This window comes from Bos indicus x Bos taurus, chromosome 4 (assembly GCF_003369695.1).
Source record: "Bos indicus x Bos taurus breed Angus x Brahman F1 hybrid chromosome 4, Bos_hybrid_MaternalHap_v2.0, whole genome shotgun sequence".
Classification (NCBI taxonomy): Eukaryota; Metazoa; Chordata; class Mammalia; order Artiodactyla; family Bovidae; genus Bos; species Bos indicus x Bos taurus.
The window spans coordinates 111,620,884-111,637,502 of NC_040079.1; the positions used below are offsets into that span (position 1 = coordinate 111,620,884).

At 40.7% G+C, this 16,619-nt stretch overlaps 1 protein-coding gene across 6 annotated transcripts in view; it reads right to left on the bottom strand.

The window, feature by feature from the left end:
- The window catches only part of CDK14 (cyclin dependent kinase 14), a 684,789-nt gene that overhangs the window by 500,718 nt on the left and 167,452 nt on the right, over positions 1-16,619 (bottom strand). For all 6 annotated transcript variants that reach the window (XM_027540218.1, XM_027540220.1, XM_027540221.1 and 3 more), the window contains one exon: positions 12,793-12,887. In XM_027540218.1, the coding sequence (XP_027396019.1) occupies positions 12,793-12,887 (95 nt within the window). The remainder of the gene's footprint in view (positions 1-12,792; positions 12,888-16,619) is intronic.

Genomic DNA, 16,619 nt, shown 5'->3' on the forward strand with positions numbered 1-16,619 from the left:
TTAGCTATATTTATTCCCATTCTTATATTCCAGTTTTAGCTATTACTTTTAAAATTTATTTTTATCTGGAGGATAATTGCTTTAAAATATTGTGTTGGTTTCTGCTGTATAACAACACAAATCAGCTATAAATATACACTTGTCCCCTCCCTCTTGAAGCTCTCTCCCACCCCACCCCTGTCCTACCCCTCTAGGTTGTCACAAAGCACTTTTGCCCTTTCTTCTTATTCTCCTTTTCTCCCCTGCCTCACCCCTCAGAAGAATTGCTTGCAGAGTTCCCTGGAGGTCCAGTGAGTTAGGACACCAAGCTTCCAAATGGAGGCATAGGTTCGATCCCTGGTCAGGGAACTAAGACACCATATGTGGCATGGCCAAAAAAAAAAAGAGCTTGCATTTCATCCTCCATTTTCCCCCTTCTCTCTTCAACCAAAGCAATAGGTCTGTAGCCCTCATCAGTCCCCTACACATACTTAAGAAACACCTTCCTAATTGTAACGGGTTCTTTTCAGGACTCTTCTGATTCGCCTTTGCCAAATATCTGACACCATCATCCACGCTTTTCAGCAACTCTCATCCTTCCTTGGCGCTTGGCTGGTTTTCTTACTCCTTCTCCTAGCAACCCCTTTCACAGTCTTTAGTTCTTCCTTTGTCCAACTCTATTAACACTTTATTTTTTCATCCCTTCTATTTCACCCAGAGAAGAGACAGATTCAGTTTTAATTTAATCATCCTCTATGCTTCACTTTGGGCCCTCAACTCTCCAGAGCTTGACACTGAAACTTTCCCAGGACATGAATCGGGGGAGTGGGCAGAGGAGTGTCACTCTGTTTAACCAAGTCCATTGCCTTCTCATTAGGAACTCAGCTTCCTCTGGGATCCCCAGTAGGCCTTGTTTGTAACACTGATTTGGTTTCTCAGTATCTCCATTTCCTTCTTCTTTCTCCTAGGAGGTCTGATCAGACACACAGCAAAGGCCTTTGGTTCCTTTTCCTCTGGGTTTTTTTTGTCTGTCGGTACCTGTGCTGCCTACCAAGCTGCTTCAGAATTATATCCCTTGTCTCACCCATCAGGCCAATTAGGAATGACGTCTATCTTATTCTCAGTTGAGTTAGAACAGGGCTTTCAACTGGTAACCAGAGTTCCTAGTGTTTATAATCTTCCTTCCCCTCAGTCAATGCTGGTGGATCTGTAGGATCATTTATTTAAATCCCTTAAAACAGCGATAGTTAAAAACACAGCAATCCCAGGGAGACCATTTCAAACTAGAAACAGAATTATCTTTTAAATTTTCAAAGAATTTGTTTATACAGGGAAATATATATATATATATATCTGTCTCCCTGAACCCTAGAAGGAAGGGAGCACATATTTGCTTGGAATCAACCATTAAGCATGAGAAATGTCTCATGCCTGGGATGTTTAAAATAATTTCCTGTCTGAGATTTGTTGAGCTCAGGATATTTTTCTTCATAAAAGCTTTTTCCATTTCCAAATTTTACTGACAAAGGTAGATAACACTCTCCGATTAATTATAACGGAGCAACAAACGAGCACCTGAAGTTGGAGGACTTGCCTGGCGGTCTAGTGGTTAAGACTCCACGCTTCCACCACATGAGGCATGGGTTCAATCCCTGGTCAGGAAACTAAGATCCCACATGCCACAGGGTACACCACCCCCCCCAAAAAAAACCAAGAGCCTGAAGCTGAACTTTAGGGGCAACTCAAGCATACGGAGGGAAAGAATCAGATCAATCCCCTGACCTACCAGATCTTGTATTCCTTAATGCTATGCTAAGTCACTTCAGTCGTGTCTGACTCTGTGTGACCCCATAGACGGCAGCCCATCAGGCTCCACTATGCCTGGGATTCTCCAGGCGAGAACACTGGAGTGGGTTGCCATTTCCTTCTCCAATGCATGAAAGTGAAAAGTGAAAGTGAAGTCGCTCAGTCGTGTCCGACTCTTAGCAACCCCATGACTGCAGCCTACCAGGTTCCTCCGTCCATGGGATTTTCCAGGCAAGAGTACTGGAGTGGGGTGCCATTGCCTTCTCCTTGTATTCCTTAAAAGTCACCCCAAATCAACAGGGTCTACAATCCAATTTTGCATTCAATTACTCTATACAATTTGTAGTCTGAAACTGTCAAGTACATGACATGTCTCCATTGTTATAATTGCTCCTAATGGTATAGTGGGGGCTTCTCAGGCAGTGCTAGTAATAAAGAATCTGTCTGCCAGTGCAGGAAATTCAAGAGTCAGTTTTGATCCCTAGGTTGAGAAGATCCCCCGGAGGAGGGCATGGCAACCCATTCCAGATTCTTGCCTGGAGAATCCCATGGATAGAGGAGCCTGGCGGGCCATAGGGTCGCAAAGAGTCGGACTTGACTGACGTGACGCACGTAATGGTTTAATATACTCTTTTTGTACACATCAGTGCTAAACAGACAGTCAGCATTTGACTAAAACTTATTGACAGTAAAAACTATTAGCTTTGGGCTCTAAAAGTTCCTGATTTCATCCAAGCCCCAGCTTACTCATTAATGCATGTTTCAATATTGTTCAATATTTCTCTTACCTTGAGGGGCTCTGAGCCTATGTTTTATGGCATGAGTAGTAAGGGATCTGGGTAAATCATATGAATTTTAGACTGATCAGTTGCTACAAAATTCCTGAAGTCTAGCCTCCATACCTTGCTGTCCTAGAGCATGTGCTATACCTAAAACTCAGTAATTAGCCATGAAACTTTTTAAATCAATTGACAAATCTTCATTAGAGGTTCAATGACAATCACAAACAATTCAAAACATCTCCAAGGTTCACTGCAATTGATGCTTCTAAATACTCAACTAGATTCCACAGTAAAATACTTTAAAGGAATTTTGTTTTTGGCAAAATGTTTTGTCAAGTTCTAGAAGAATAAAGCACAACATAAGGAAGGTGATCACATATTTTATCATCCAAATGGAGACAGTGAATAGTAAACAAAACACTGAATTAGCAAAAATGAGCAATAAATAATTACACAAAGATAGGAAGCATAAATCAGGACTGTCCCAAGCAAACCAGGACATAAGGTTCTCCTTTCCAAAAAGCACCTTACACCAAAACACCTTTGTCCCTCTTGGGAATATGATATAAAATGAGTGAGGGTAATCCAAAAAGTAGGAAATGAAAAGACAAGTGAAAGAACCCTGTGCAAAGGTAGGAGTAAAGATTGGATTCCAGACTAAAATGAAATCCAAGCAGTATTGTGAGGTATTAAAACATGGCCCAAAGACTCTTTGACATTTTTCGCTGAGAAGTGCAGTCTGCATCCCCTTCCCGGGAATCTGGTCTCTTCCAACAGTTGACTGATGAAGTTGACAGTGACCCCTCGGTGCTGGGCATGGGCCTTACCATGTAGGCGGCTTCCACCTTCTGTATTCTGTTGTTGTTCAGGGCATCTATTCCTTGCTAATACTCCTTCTTGCTTGATCTATGAGTTACTGACAGACAGACGGGTCCTGAAGTCTCCAGTTACTACAGGGGTTTGCCTATCAATCCTTCAGTTGTATCCATTTTTGCCCCATGTATTTTGACACTTTATTGTCAGATACATACACTTTAAGAACTTTTGTGTCTTTTTTAGAAAACTGACCTCCCTATCATTATGGAATGCCCCTCTTTATCTCTGATGGTCTTTAGAATCATCAGAAGTGTCTGCTTAGTCTGAAATGAATATCACTAATTCCAGCTTTCTTTTAATTAGATTTAGCATGGTATATTTTTCTCTCTTACTTTACTTTTAACCTGAATCTTTATACCTAAAGTGGGTTTTTGATAAAGAACATATAGTTAGTTTGATCTTGTATTTTATCCACTTTGACAATCTCTGTCTTTCAACTGGAGTATTTACACCAATTACATTCAAAGTGATTTTCATATAAGTGCACTAATATCTATCCTGTTTATAACTGTTTTCTATTCATTGCTTTATCCTTTTCCTTCTTCTTTTTCTTCCCCCTCTTATTGAGCATTTTATATCCACTTAGTGAATCATATACAGACCCCTCATTTCCCAGTTCAGCTGTGAAAAATGACACCATATGGAACAGCTACAACCCTTTCCCATCCAGCCCTTCGCAATAGCAAGTTCATAAGCAAAATAAATGGCAGCTGCTGTTTTAACTCTCTAAGCTTTGAGGTAGTTCATTTTGCAGTAATATATAAGCAGAACATTCCTAAGACTATCCTCAAATCCTTGACAACTCTTCAAAGCTCAAATCATACCAACCTCCCCTGAACTCCCAGTCACATGGGGCTCTCTGAGTCTGCAGAAAACACCAAGCTCTTCCCAGGGTCTGACGTGCAACTCTCTTGTCCCTGATCTTTACTTGGTTGGTTACATCTCCTCCTTCAGATTTAAGTGTAAATGTCCCCTCATCAGCAAGGCTTCCACTGGCCATTCATCTAAGGTAGACGCACTGCCTACCGCTGTCCCTGACATAAACATAGAAACCACCACCCGCTACCTTAATTATTTCTCCTAGCTCACTTTTCGGAGAAAGCAATGGCACTCCACTCCAGTACTCTTGCCTGGAAAACTCCATAGACGGAGGAGCCTGGTAGGCTGCAGTCTATGGGGCCACTAAGTTGGACACAACTGAGCAATTTCACTTTCACTTTTCACTTTCATGCATTGGAGAAGGAAATGGCAACCCACTCCAGTGTTCTTGCCTGGAGAATCCCAGGGACGGGGGAGCCTGGTGGGCTGCAGTCCGTGGGGTCGCAGAGTTGGACACGACTGAAGTGACTTAGCAGCAGCAGCAGCAGCAGCTCACTTTTCCTTTACGTGATTTAAAACTACATCTGCTGTAATTTGTCTGCTGACTTGGGGCTTCCCAGGTGGCGTGGTGGCAAAGAATCCACTTGTCAACACAGGAAATGCAACAGCCGTGGGTTCAGTCCCTGGGTCAGGAAGACCCCCTGGAGAAGGAAGTAGCAGAATACTTCTCCAATATTCTTGCCAAGGAAACCCCATGGAGAGAGGAGCCTGGTGGGCTACAGTCCATAGGGTTGCAAAAGAGTCAGACACGACTGAGCAACGAGCACACAGGCTGCTGACTTGAGTCATGTTTGCCTTCCCCACTAGATGACAGGCCCCATGGAAAGCAAAACTCTCTTTGGTCCACCATGAAGGAGAGGGGGTGACAGGATGAGATGGTTGGATGGCATCACTGACTCAATGGACGTGAGTCTGAGCAAACTCTGGGAGATGGTGGAGGACAGGAAAGCCTTGGGTGCTGCAGCCCACAGGGTCACCAAAGTTGGACACGACTTAGCAGCTGAACGACAACAACAGATCCATTGCTTGGCCCAGAACCCCAAACTCGGTACCAGCTTAGGAAACGCCTCCAATGGAAAGAGCTCTTTGAAATGGGCAATGCCTCTATACACTCCTTGGTGAGACCAGGGCTTCTCAGATTTGGCGCTACTGACACTTGGGGCCAAACGAGTCTTTGTTGCGTGAGACTGTCCTGTTCTTTTGTACGATGTTTCACAACACCCCTGGCCTCTCGATGCCAATACCACCACTACCACTCCCCCAGTTATGAAAACAAATATGTCTCCAGGCATCAGCAAATGCATCCTGGTTTAAACTAAAAGGATGGCAATGATAATGAAGCAACTCAGGAATGTGGGTTTGCTTTAAACTGAAACCAATCTTACCATGTCATTCCAAGCCCTCCTCAAAAACCACTTAAGCTGAACTGCAAGAGAGTCTAAGAGCCCTGACATTATGATAATTGGATATTCTACACTAACTCTTTCAAAGGATTCCTAATTTCCAAAGAATGCCTCCATTTTCACCAGCTAGACTACAACCCTAAAGACAGGAAATATCACTGATTATTTTGAGGGTCTCCTAATCAAATGATCAAAGAACCCTGATAATGAAAATGGCTAACGGAGGCCATCATTAAAATATTGTCTAATAGGAAAGCTATCCCCGTGCAGTGTAGTCTAACTATTGAAATCATGCTTCTTGCTTAAACAATATCCTCATTGTCACTTTTGTCAAAAAGATTAGGTATTGTTTGTGTATCTGCTGCAAACTAAAGGAAACCAGCTGTGCCCACGAACCAGCTTGCAATGCCTTGCATTCTTCTTCCAAAGGAAGTCTGGCCTGAGTCTGCAATCTGAATAGGCTTTAAGATTTTGAAAAATAAAATTAGTAGATGCTGGTGGGTGGGCTGTTATCCTCCTCGGACTAAGTAAGGATAAAAAATTCTACTTTTCCAATGTTCATCTGTACACAAGGAGCCCCCAGTTTGGAAATTACATGGTGCCAACTCCATTCATTCCATTTTTAATCCAGTGTCTCTTGATGTACGCTGTAATACCGTACTTTGTGCATTAAATTACAAAACTAACATGGATTGCATTATCATAGCAGGCTGCTGTTTTTCACACCATGTGACGAATAGTGTGCTTACAGGCTTGATCTTTGAAGTGAGCTGTGACAATAAGCCTATGGACCCAAAGTCAAAAAGAAATCAGAGCAGACCTAATGAGAAACGGAGAGCAGCAGAGCCGATAAAAAGTAATCAGATTTGCCTCTCGTCTGTAGCTTCTGTTTGTGGGTAGATAACCTCTCAGGATGTTGAAAGTCGGTATGACAGTCCAAGTATCAACACTGAAGACCAGAACCTCAGTGAACCCGGAGTCCAGTGTTCTGCGTCTGGGGTTTTCTGACTTCTAGAATGCTTCACACTCTTAGTGTTTCAGTGGAGCTGACCTTCAGGGCCCAGCAGTAACAGCCAGCCCCTCTTTAATCTCAGATATTCTGAAAAGGTGGTTAACTGCCACTGCCTTTCTTCTTGCTACTGCTTGTTTTAATTAACAGCATTTCTTCCCCTATTTCTCCTGGGCCTTTGAAGAGCTCTTTGAAACGTATTTAGTATGGCTCAGCCTTGGTTTGGCTGTAGTCTCTCAATTTATGAGGTCATTGATTTCAAGTTCAATTATTCGGCACAAATTGGCAGAAAGAAATGCTAAAAGAAGACTGGCATTTGCAATCACATAAGTCTTGTGTTACACAAAATGAGCAAATTTCTCCATTGTTCCTTCCTATTGACCTCTGAGATAACGATTCAGAGCTGGCACACACCAGCGTGGGCAGGCTTCTCTGTCAAGCAGGCTCCTGCAGGAGGAAGGTTTTGGTACCTTTACCTCAACAGAAACTGATGACGAGATGGGGAAAAAAAAAAAGACCAGAAATCAGGAGCATCCATGGGATGACTAAGTCCCATACTCTAAATTCCAGAGACGGAACTAGAGAACAAAGTTTCTCTTCCTCTAAATGACACAAGAAGTATGAGAAAATCAAAAACAAGCAGCAACAGGACTTCCCTGGTGGTTCGGGGGTCAAGACTTCGTGCTCCCAGCGCAGCGGGCCCGGCTTCCCGCTGCATGCCACGGCTAAAACAGTACCGCAACAGAGAGCTGAGGCAGCCAAATGAAGGAATGCATTAATTTAAAAACAAGCAGCCACAGTCTCCATCCTCTCTAGATAAAACAGGAAGGAAAAGAGAGGAGTCTGAAGTCTGTCCCAGGCAAGAGTAAAGGTTCCCACCACTCGCGGCAGGGGGTGGAAGCCGGGAAAACTCAAGCATCTGGGGTGAGGAGGAGATGCAGGTGCACCCCTCCAGCAGATCCCAGCACAGTGAGGAACACACAAGCCCACCACACTCCAAGTCTGGGAGCTGAAGTGGCTGGCGCTCACAGCTCCTACCTACAACAGGCAGCCATTCATGAGCTCACCCGTGAACAACCCGCCAAGCCTTTCAAATTCTATTGCTTAACGCCAATCCCACGTTAACACTCAAACACAACACTAGGGCTTTTATTTAAATTTGCACAATAATTCAAATAAAGCAGCTTGCTTTTACGTTATGGCCCTCGGGCTTTCACAGACTTTGTGAAGAGTTTGGTAACAAACAGTGAAAATGTCATTGTGTGTGCCTAGAGGACCAAGTCCCATAAGAAAACTCTCCCAAGGAGTCCTACAAATAACACACAGCGACGAGGGAGGCTGGATTTAAAAGCACATGAGGCTATGAATTCAACCAGTCACCACTGGAGAGAATAAATACTTTACTCAACATTCTTCTTTTTGAAATTTCACACCATTTCCCCTGGGCCTTTCTGACTACATTCTAGCTGTATGTATATGTAAATAGATAGATAGATACTGTAGCCACTTAATGCAAAGAGCCAACTCATTGGAAAAGACCCTAATCCTGGGAAAGACTGAGAGCAAGAGGAGAAGGGAGCGAAAGAGGTTGAGATAGCTGGATGGCATCACTGACTCAATAGACATGAACAAACTCTGGGAGATAGTGAAAGACAGGGGGGTCTGGCAAGCTGCAGTTCATGGGGTCGCAAAGAGTCAGACGCAACTTAGTGACTAATCAACAATAACAACATTCTAACTTATACAGAGTTATTTATAGCATATGGACCATCTCCCTTCAAAACTGTTGTTTCCTGAGGGCAGAATCTGTATCTAAGCTTCTTTCTATCCACCTGCAGCATAGAACACTCACCATTAGTTTTAAAAACTCAAAAAACGTGAACAAATCTCTGAATGTACAAAAGTGTTCTGGAAAACAGAGGATTTCAAGGTGCTGAACTAAAGATATCTTTAAATGCCACAAGTTTTAAAATGTAGAGTATTATACACTGCATGATTTTTTAAAATCCTATATTAAATGTTACAGGGATTTAGACGAGAGAACAAAACCAGGAAATCAAACCAGGAAAAAGATTAGTAACAGGAGTGATGATAAACTGCCTCCCATCCCAAACATAAACACACATAAGCACAAAGAAAGTATTAAGAAGCTGGAGAACACTGGTTTCAAAACAAAACAAATCTCTACTTAAACATGGAACTGTGGAAGGGTTCAAAAAAAAATTTTTTTTTTAATAAGAAACTTGTTTGTAAGTGTTGTACGCTGAAATGGTTGCAGTTAACCAGCCATACTTTTTAGAGGCAAGTTCCTTACCAAAAAGCTACACAGTATAGGAATCTCAGACAACTTCTCCCCAGACTATGTACTGTTACAGGAATAAGAAACCCAAGTGAATTCAAGAGTAAAAAAAAATCTTTCTATTTCTACTCAGGTTTCTAAACAATGGCTAACGGCAACGGTATCAAAGTCAAAAATTACACAAGTCTTTTGATTGGGGGGATATTCTTTGCCTATTTTATTTGAACCATGAAATAAAAGATAAGGTACTTATACCATAAATGGAGATGGTAAAGAAGAATATTACCATGCACACTGATGCTAAATTAGTGAGGTCTGAAATGAATGAGTGTTACGGATTCAACTGTATCCTCCAAAAAAGATATGCTGAAGTTCTAAGTCCTAAATCCTCAGAAAGTGACCTTGTATGGACACAGCATCTTTACAGAAGTAGTCAAGCGAAATGAGGTCATTATAGTGGGCCCTAATCCAAAATGACTAGCGTTCTTATAAAAAGGGAAATTGGGATGTGGAGGCAAACATGTCGAAAGAGAACACCACGTGAACACGAGGGCAGACATCAGGGTGACGTAGCACCGAGTCAGGAGCGCCAAAGACTGCCGGACACCTCAGGAGCGAGGACAGAGTCAACGAGCACACTCTGCCTTACGACACCAGCCGTAAGAACACCAGCTGTGCCAATTCCCTGATCTTAGATCTAGCCTCCAGAACCAGGAGATGATACGTTTCTGCTGTTTAAGCCATGCTTAAGCTATGCTGTTTATTTTAGCAGTCTAGCAAACTAATAAAATGAGCTCTATGGCAAAATCCAAACTTGACATTTTACACATACGTAAAATGCTCACCATTCAAGCATCAGTGGTATCTCTACAAATGACAGGCAGCTTTATTGCAGTGTAATGACAGCTGCTCTTGAGCATGATGCTAAAGACAATATTTAAAGATGGAAGCACGAAGACTTCGCTAGTGGTCCAGTGGCTAAGACTCCCAAAGGAGGGGGCCTGGGTTTGATCTCTGGTCAAGAAACTAGATCCAGTATGCCACAACTAAGACCCAGCACAGTCAAAGAGATGAATTAAATGAACAATTGAAAAAAAAAAAAAACAAATGAAGAAGTAGGGATGCAGACAGCTATGAGAGAGTGAGTAGTATTGGAACAAGGATCCCGACATTCAGCTGACTCTTTAAATCATGTAGTGCTTCAGAAGACACACCAAATTCAGCTCTCCAATGTTGCTAGATGCACGTGACTATTGTTCTTTGGCCTGACCTTGCCACTGTAAAGGTAAGGCCACTTACCACTGTAAAATAAGCCAAGCAGCCTGTCATCTCCTAAAGCAGGTGAGTGGTCAGTGGATTCCATCTCCAGCTGGAGGAAATTAAATAGTTCACGTGACCAGAGAGTTTTAAACTGCTCGAGAAATGCTGACAGGTTACACTGAAACCTGCTGGAGTGAAAAGTATTAACTGTCCAGAAGGATCCTTCTCAAAGACTGTAGGTACTTAAAAAGCAGTCTTTGTTTTATTCAGGCATAATAAACAGAACGTTTCAACTATGTCTCAAGATTTTGTCATAAATCTGAAGCATCTGAGTTGTAATCTGGTACTTGGAAACCAGGCGAGCATATCTTTGATGGGAGGGCACTGCAAAGTGATTGGTTCATTTCCATATAATGAAATGCTATGTTTGCTTCAGTTGGATTCACAGTTAAAATAAGTCAGAGCATCTGGGAGAACCATCTGGAATATTTACGCAGGACCAAGCCTTTCCAAGAAGACCTTATCCTGTGGAAGGACAATGGTTAGGAAAAGATGACCTCAAATCAGATAGACATGAGCCAAGACAAGCTCTGTCACTAATAACCTGCATGGACTTGGACAAGGGACGAAATTTCTCTAGGCACCAAGACGCCTGGTCCAGCGGAGATGGCAATAATGTAATAATGGGGCCTATCTTACAGAGTGTCGTGAGGAGTAACTGAGACAATGAATATACCATACTTTATACAAAACAATTGCTTAATTCAGTGTAGTTATCTTCACCTTCTTAACATCAAAGGTGCAAGTTATGTTTATACAGCAGAATACTATTTTTCCTTAGGAAAAAATAAAAAAAAACCTGGGATACAACCACTGTTGAAATTAACTCAACTAGTGAAGCCATTTTCATGATATTTCATTATGCTCAAGGGATAGAATGAAGTCATCAACAGCCCTCTAGATTTTGTTACTTCGTTCCCCATATTTTTTTCCTACTCAAAATTTATAAGGCTTTTTTAAGTAAAAAAATAAAATCTCAAAATTAACACTCAATTTTTGATCTACAGCATTCCTGAATTTCCATACTTACATATCTTCCTTTATCAGGAATATTGCTTCACCTTCTTAACTTAAAAACTATGAACAGCGGTGTAAGACTACTTTCCAGAAAAGCCAGAGTACCTCAATAAGCAAATAGTCAAAATTTCCAATGACAAGTTTAGAATGATCCTTCACAGAACTGTCTTCTATAGCTCTTTAATTACTTATCTTAGTGAGTAACTCAATTATTGCTAACTGATTGCTTAGTTGGAATTTCCTACCCTTCATAATGACTTAAAAGAGAGACAAAAATGAGGACAGTTTACACGCTACGTGTTACCAAATACAGTAACTCAGTGTTAATAAAAAAGGGAGAGGGAGAAGGCATATCAGGAACATACAGAGGCAAGCTTCTGAAGAACCCAAATTTGTAGGATTCCCTGCCAGTCCAGGGGTTGGGGCTCTATGCTTCCACTGTAGCGGGCACAAGTTCAATTTCTGGTTAGGAATCCCACATGCCACTTACCAAGGCCAAAATAAATCACCAAATTAAATTAAATTTAAAATTACCTCATTTTTTAAAAAAAATTAAAAAAAGAATCCAAGTCTGTGTCCTGATCCCAGGATAGCATGGGGGAAAGAAGAAGAGTTGCTTCTGTCTGTGGAAATACTTACAGCGTGAGGTCAAAGGAGACAGGAAGAAAGAGCTTGTAGTTTAATTACTTCTGAAAGATGGCATAAAAGCTCAGTTTAAAAAGGTCCCAGTCTTATGGACTCTGTGGGAGAGGGAGAGGGTGGGGAGATTTGGGAGAATGGCATTGAAACATGTATAATATCATGTATGAAACGAGTCACCAGCCCAGGTTCGATGCATGATACTGGATGCTTGGGGCCGGTGCACTGGGACGACCCAGAGGGAGGGTATGGGGAGGGAGGAGGGGGGAGGGTTCAGGAAGGGGAACACAGGTATACCTGTGGCAGATTCATTTCGATGTCTGGCAAAACTAATACAATATTGTAAAGTTTAAAAATAAAATAAAATTATTAAAAAAAAAGAAAAAAAGAAAAAAAAAAGGTCCCAAGAATGGTCAATACATCTGACTCCATGAAATCAGTCCTCTTATTCTTAAGCAAACCCTAAACCTCCAGAAGAAATTAATCACATCATTCACCTGGAAATGAATTGTCATTGGAGGGTTCCACCTCCAAGGAGAGAAAGAGAAAATAAAGATAGGGGAGGGGTAGCATAGAAAAGAGGAACTGGGCAAGTCTGCAAAACTTTGCTCACAGAAAAAAACCAATTCTAATGATTTGTTAAAACAATGACAACAACAAATAACAGAAAACCTGAGGGAGGAAAGTCTATTGTTTGTGAAAATTATTTAAATACACTGTTATTTTGTACTAAGAGAGCAGGCATACTTTCCATGTGAAATATTCAAAACTGAGTGAACTTACTTGCTTTTCCCTTTGTATACTGTAGCATAAGATCCTTCCCCTAGTTTTTCCAGTTTTTCATATGAGTCAGCTTTTCCAAATTTGGGACTTGTTGGCTAAAAATGAAGCAGAGGGTAAACAAAACAGATTGTATCAAACTAATTAACAATAAATAACCCAATTTTGCTGAAAATGTTGATTCTCTATCAGTTTTTAAATAACTCCTCTCTGCTATAAGAATGTTTATTTTTAAAAACATTATAAATATTCAGGATACAAAACTAAGAAAATGCATATGAACACAGTGTAGTTTAAATTTACCCATGATCTAATCACCAACAGGGAACCACCATCAGTGACTCTTCTAGTGTTCTCTGTATGCTGATGAAGGCTTTCTAACATTCATCACTACAGATCACACTACAGATAGTGTTTTGTAACCTGCTTTTTTCACTCAAAAGGAGTATTTTCCGTGTCATCATATAGTCTTCTAAACTGTGGTTGTTGTTCATCACTAAGTCGTGTCTGACTCTGCATCCCCATGGACTGCAGCACACACTCCTATGTCCTTCACCATCTCCCGGGGTTCACTCGAACTCACGTCCATTGAGCTGGTGATCCTATCCAACCATCTCATCCTCTGCCACCCCCTTCTTCCTTTTGCCTTCAATCTTTCCCAGCATCAGGGTCTTTTCCAATGAGTTGGCTCTTCATATCAGGTGGCCAAAGTATTGGAGCTTCAAGCTTCAGCATCCTCCTTCCAGTGAATATTCAGGGTTGAATTCCTTTAGGATGCACTGGTTGGATCTTCTTTGAGACCAAGGGACTCTTAAGCGTCCTCTCCAGCACAACAATTTGAAAGCATCAATTCTTTGGCACTTAGCTTTATGGTCCAGTTCTCATATCCATATATGACTACTGGAAAAACTAAATTAGGGGCTAAAAAATTTAGCCTACCACCTAGTTTTACATATCTCGTAAACGTAAGAAAACTCTATATATTTTTAATGCAGAGGGAATCTAAAAAAGAATAAAATTTCATAGCATGTGAAAATTATATGAAAATCAAGTTTTAGTGACCTAAAGTTTATTGGAACATTTGTTGTTTAAGTCGCTAAGTTGTGCTCTACTCTTTTGCAACTCCACGGGCTGTAGCCTGCCAAGATCCTCAGTCCATGGAATTTTCAGGCAAAAAATACTGGAGTGGGTTGCCATTTCCTTCTCCAGGGAATCTTCCAGACCCAGAGATGGAACCCAGGTCTCCTGCATTGGTAGGCAGATTCTTTACCACTGAGCCACCAGGGAAGCCCATTATTGGAACACAGTCGCACTCATTCATTTACATATTTTTTTATGCTTTTTCAACTTCCGTGGTGGCTTAGATGGTAAAGTGTCTGCCTACAATGTGGGAGACCCAGGTTCAATTCCTGGGTTGGGAAGATCTCCTGGAGAAGGAAATGGCAACCCACTCCAGTATTCTTGCCTGGAAAATGCCATGGACGGAGGAGCCTGGTAGGCTACAGTCCATGGGGTCGCAAAGAGTCGGACACCACTGAGTGACTTCACTTTCACTTTTCACTTTTATGCTTTTCAAGCTACAGCAGAATTATAGTTACTATAAAGATCATATAGCCAACAAAGCTGAAAATATTTACTACCTGACTCCTGTTATAAATCATGACTGTATAAAATTCAGTCATATAAAGTTACCTCTCTGATACCTTTTAGCAATAATACAAATAATCAAATACATTCAGGTAACACTAGTTATTACAAAATGAACTCTCTTATGTCTACATACACCAATCCTTAAGGTTAAGCTGCAACAAAATCATTCTCCCTTAAGAAACCATACATCCTATCATGACCACAAAAGTGCTAAGAGCAAGTGGTCTCATCACTCTTGCTGTGGTCAACTCCCACCCCACTTTCACCAGACAGCAAGAAAAAGGGAGTGCTGTCCTCTATGAGGATAAATTACCTGTTATTTTAATGTCACTATAAAAAGATAGTATCAATACACATTAAAATGAATATTCTATAAGGAATTAATAACTTCTTAAAAGTATTATGTAATCACAGTTTTAAGTATATTTGTAACTGATTAAACGTTACTAATGACTGTGTGGTACTCTGTAAGAAACCAATCTTAGAAGCTTAGGGCAAGAAACTTAATGTTAAACTATTCTTGACCATGTGCTCTTATACCACTTATGAAAAAACACAATTTACCCTCAATGAATCTGACTCCTACAGTTTATAAAGATTCTATGCAGCAAATTGAGCAATGCTGTTTACCTCCTTCCTACCTAGAATGCCACAGAATGACTGAAAAGAAACTTTTCAAAAATAATAAATCAGAAATACAAAAGGGAAACAAAAAAGAGTGTCAATTTCTAATCACATATTTTGAGGAATTCTAAAACACAAAAAGTAATCTGAATCAAAACTTCAAAAAAACTGGGGGGACGTAGAGCCTTAATATGTAGGAGAAAACTAGTACAGATAAAAGAATTAGGAACCTCTAGGTAAATGCGGTTCCCTATAGCTCAGATAGTAAAGAATCTGCCTGTAATGCAGGAGACCCGGGTTCAGTTCCTGAGTCAGGAAGATCCCCTGGAGAAGGGGATGGCAACCCACTCCAGTACTCTTCCCTGGAGAATCCCATGGACAACGGAGCCTGGCGGGCTACAGTCCACGGGGTCACAAAGGGCTGGACACAGCTGAGCGACTAACACTACTACTAGGTAAGTAGGAGACTGATCGACAGAGCTGAACACATAATGTCCTCCCAAGCAAACTGCAGGAACATGTGCAGAGGAGACAGCTGAGAAGGTGGGTATTCAGGCTAGAAGGGCAGAGCGAGGACTGAGTGGCTAATACCCAGAGAAAGAATAAAACATGTACTTCCTCAAATGTAGTCAGTCCCTGCCTCTCACACAATCACCAGAGACAAGGTACAGAAAACAGAATAAGCTGAGAGCAACTCTAAAATACAAAACTGAGTATACAACCAAGAATCACACATCATTTCAGGAATACCAACATCTTATTGAAAACGTAACAACACTGAATAAAAATAACCAGTATCTTAAAAGAGATCCAAGAAGATATTGTATCCTTTAAAAAGAAACAGAGATTTAGAGATTAAATATTTAATATGGGCCGTGACTAAAAGAATGTACACAGGTGAAAAAGTAATAAGTTCAACGTCTGAATGGAATTTTCAAAAAAAAATCTAGGGAGAAGTTACATTTAAACAGAAAATTTTTTCAACCAGCACAGTATTTTTATAGATTTAACAATGGCTGAAAAAAGACAACCAAGCAACTGATACTCAAGATAGCTGAGTATCAGTTGGGATGGAAAAGTTGCAATTTTATCACTCACAGGGAAAGAAAAGGTACAAAATTCCATTTTATCTCCATATAAGTTAGAGTCAGAGTGACAGGGGAAGTGCAGGAAGGCAAGAGACAGTAGAATAATAAAAATAAAAGCATACTGGGATTTACTGGATTGTTAAAGACAGATTGCAGATACTAATTAACTCCATATGCATAATTTTTAGTACATTTCTTAAGACTTAGATGGTAATTACTAGAATAAATAAGATGTACAAATCCCAAACAAGTTAAGAAGAGAAAGAATGTAAGAGAAAAGTGAAAAGAAGAAGGGAAAAAAGGGAAAAGAATGGAGAAGCTAGAGAAGGGGCATATACTCAATAACAAACATATAAAGTATAAAATCATAAAATAAGAAAGTTATATCCAAACATATCAATGTTTATAATAAATAGAACGTTAAAAATTTCCCTACTAAAAGAAAGTTCTCAGATTGGAAAGACAATC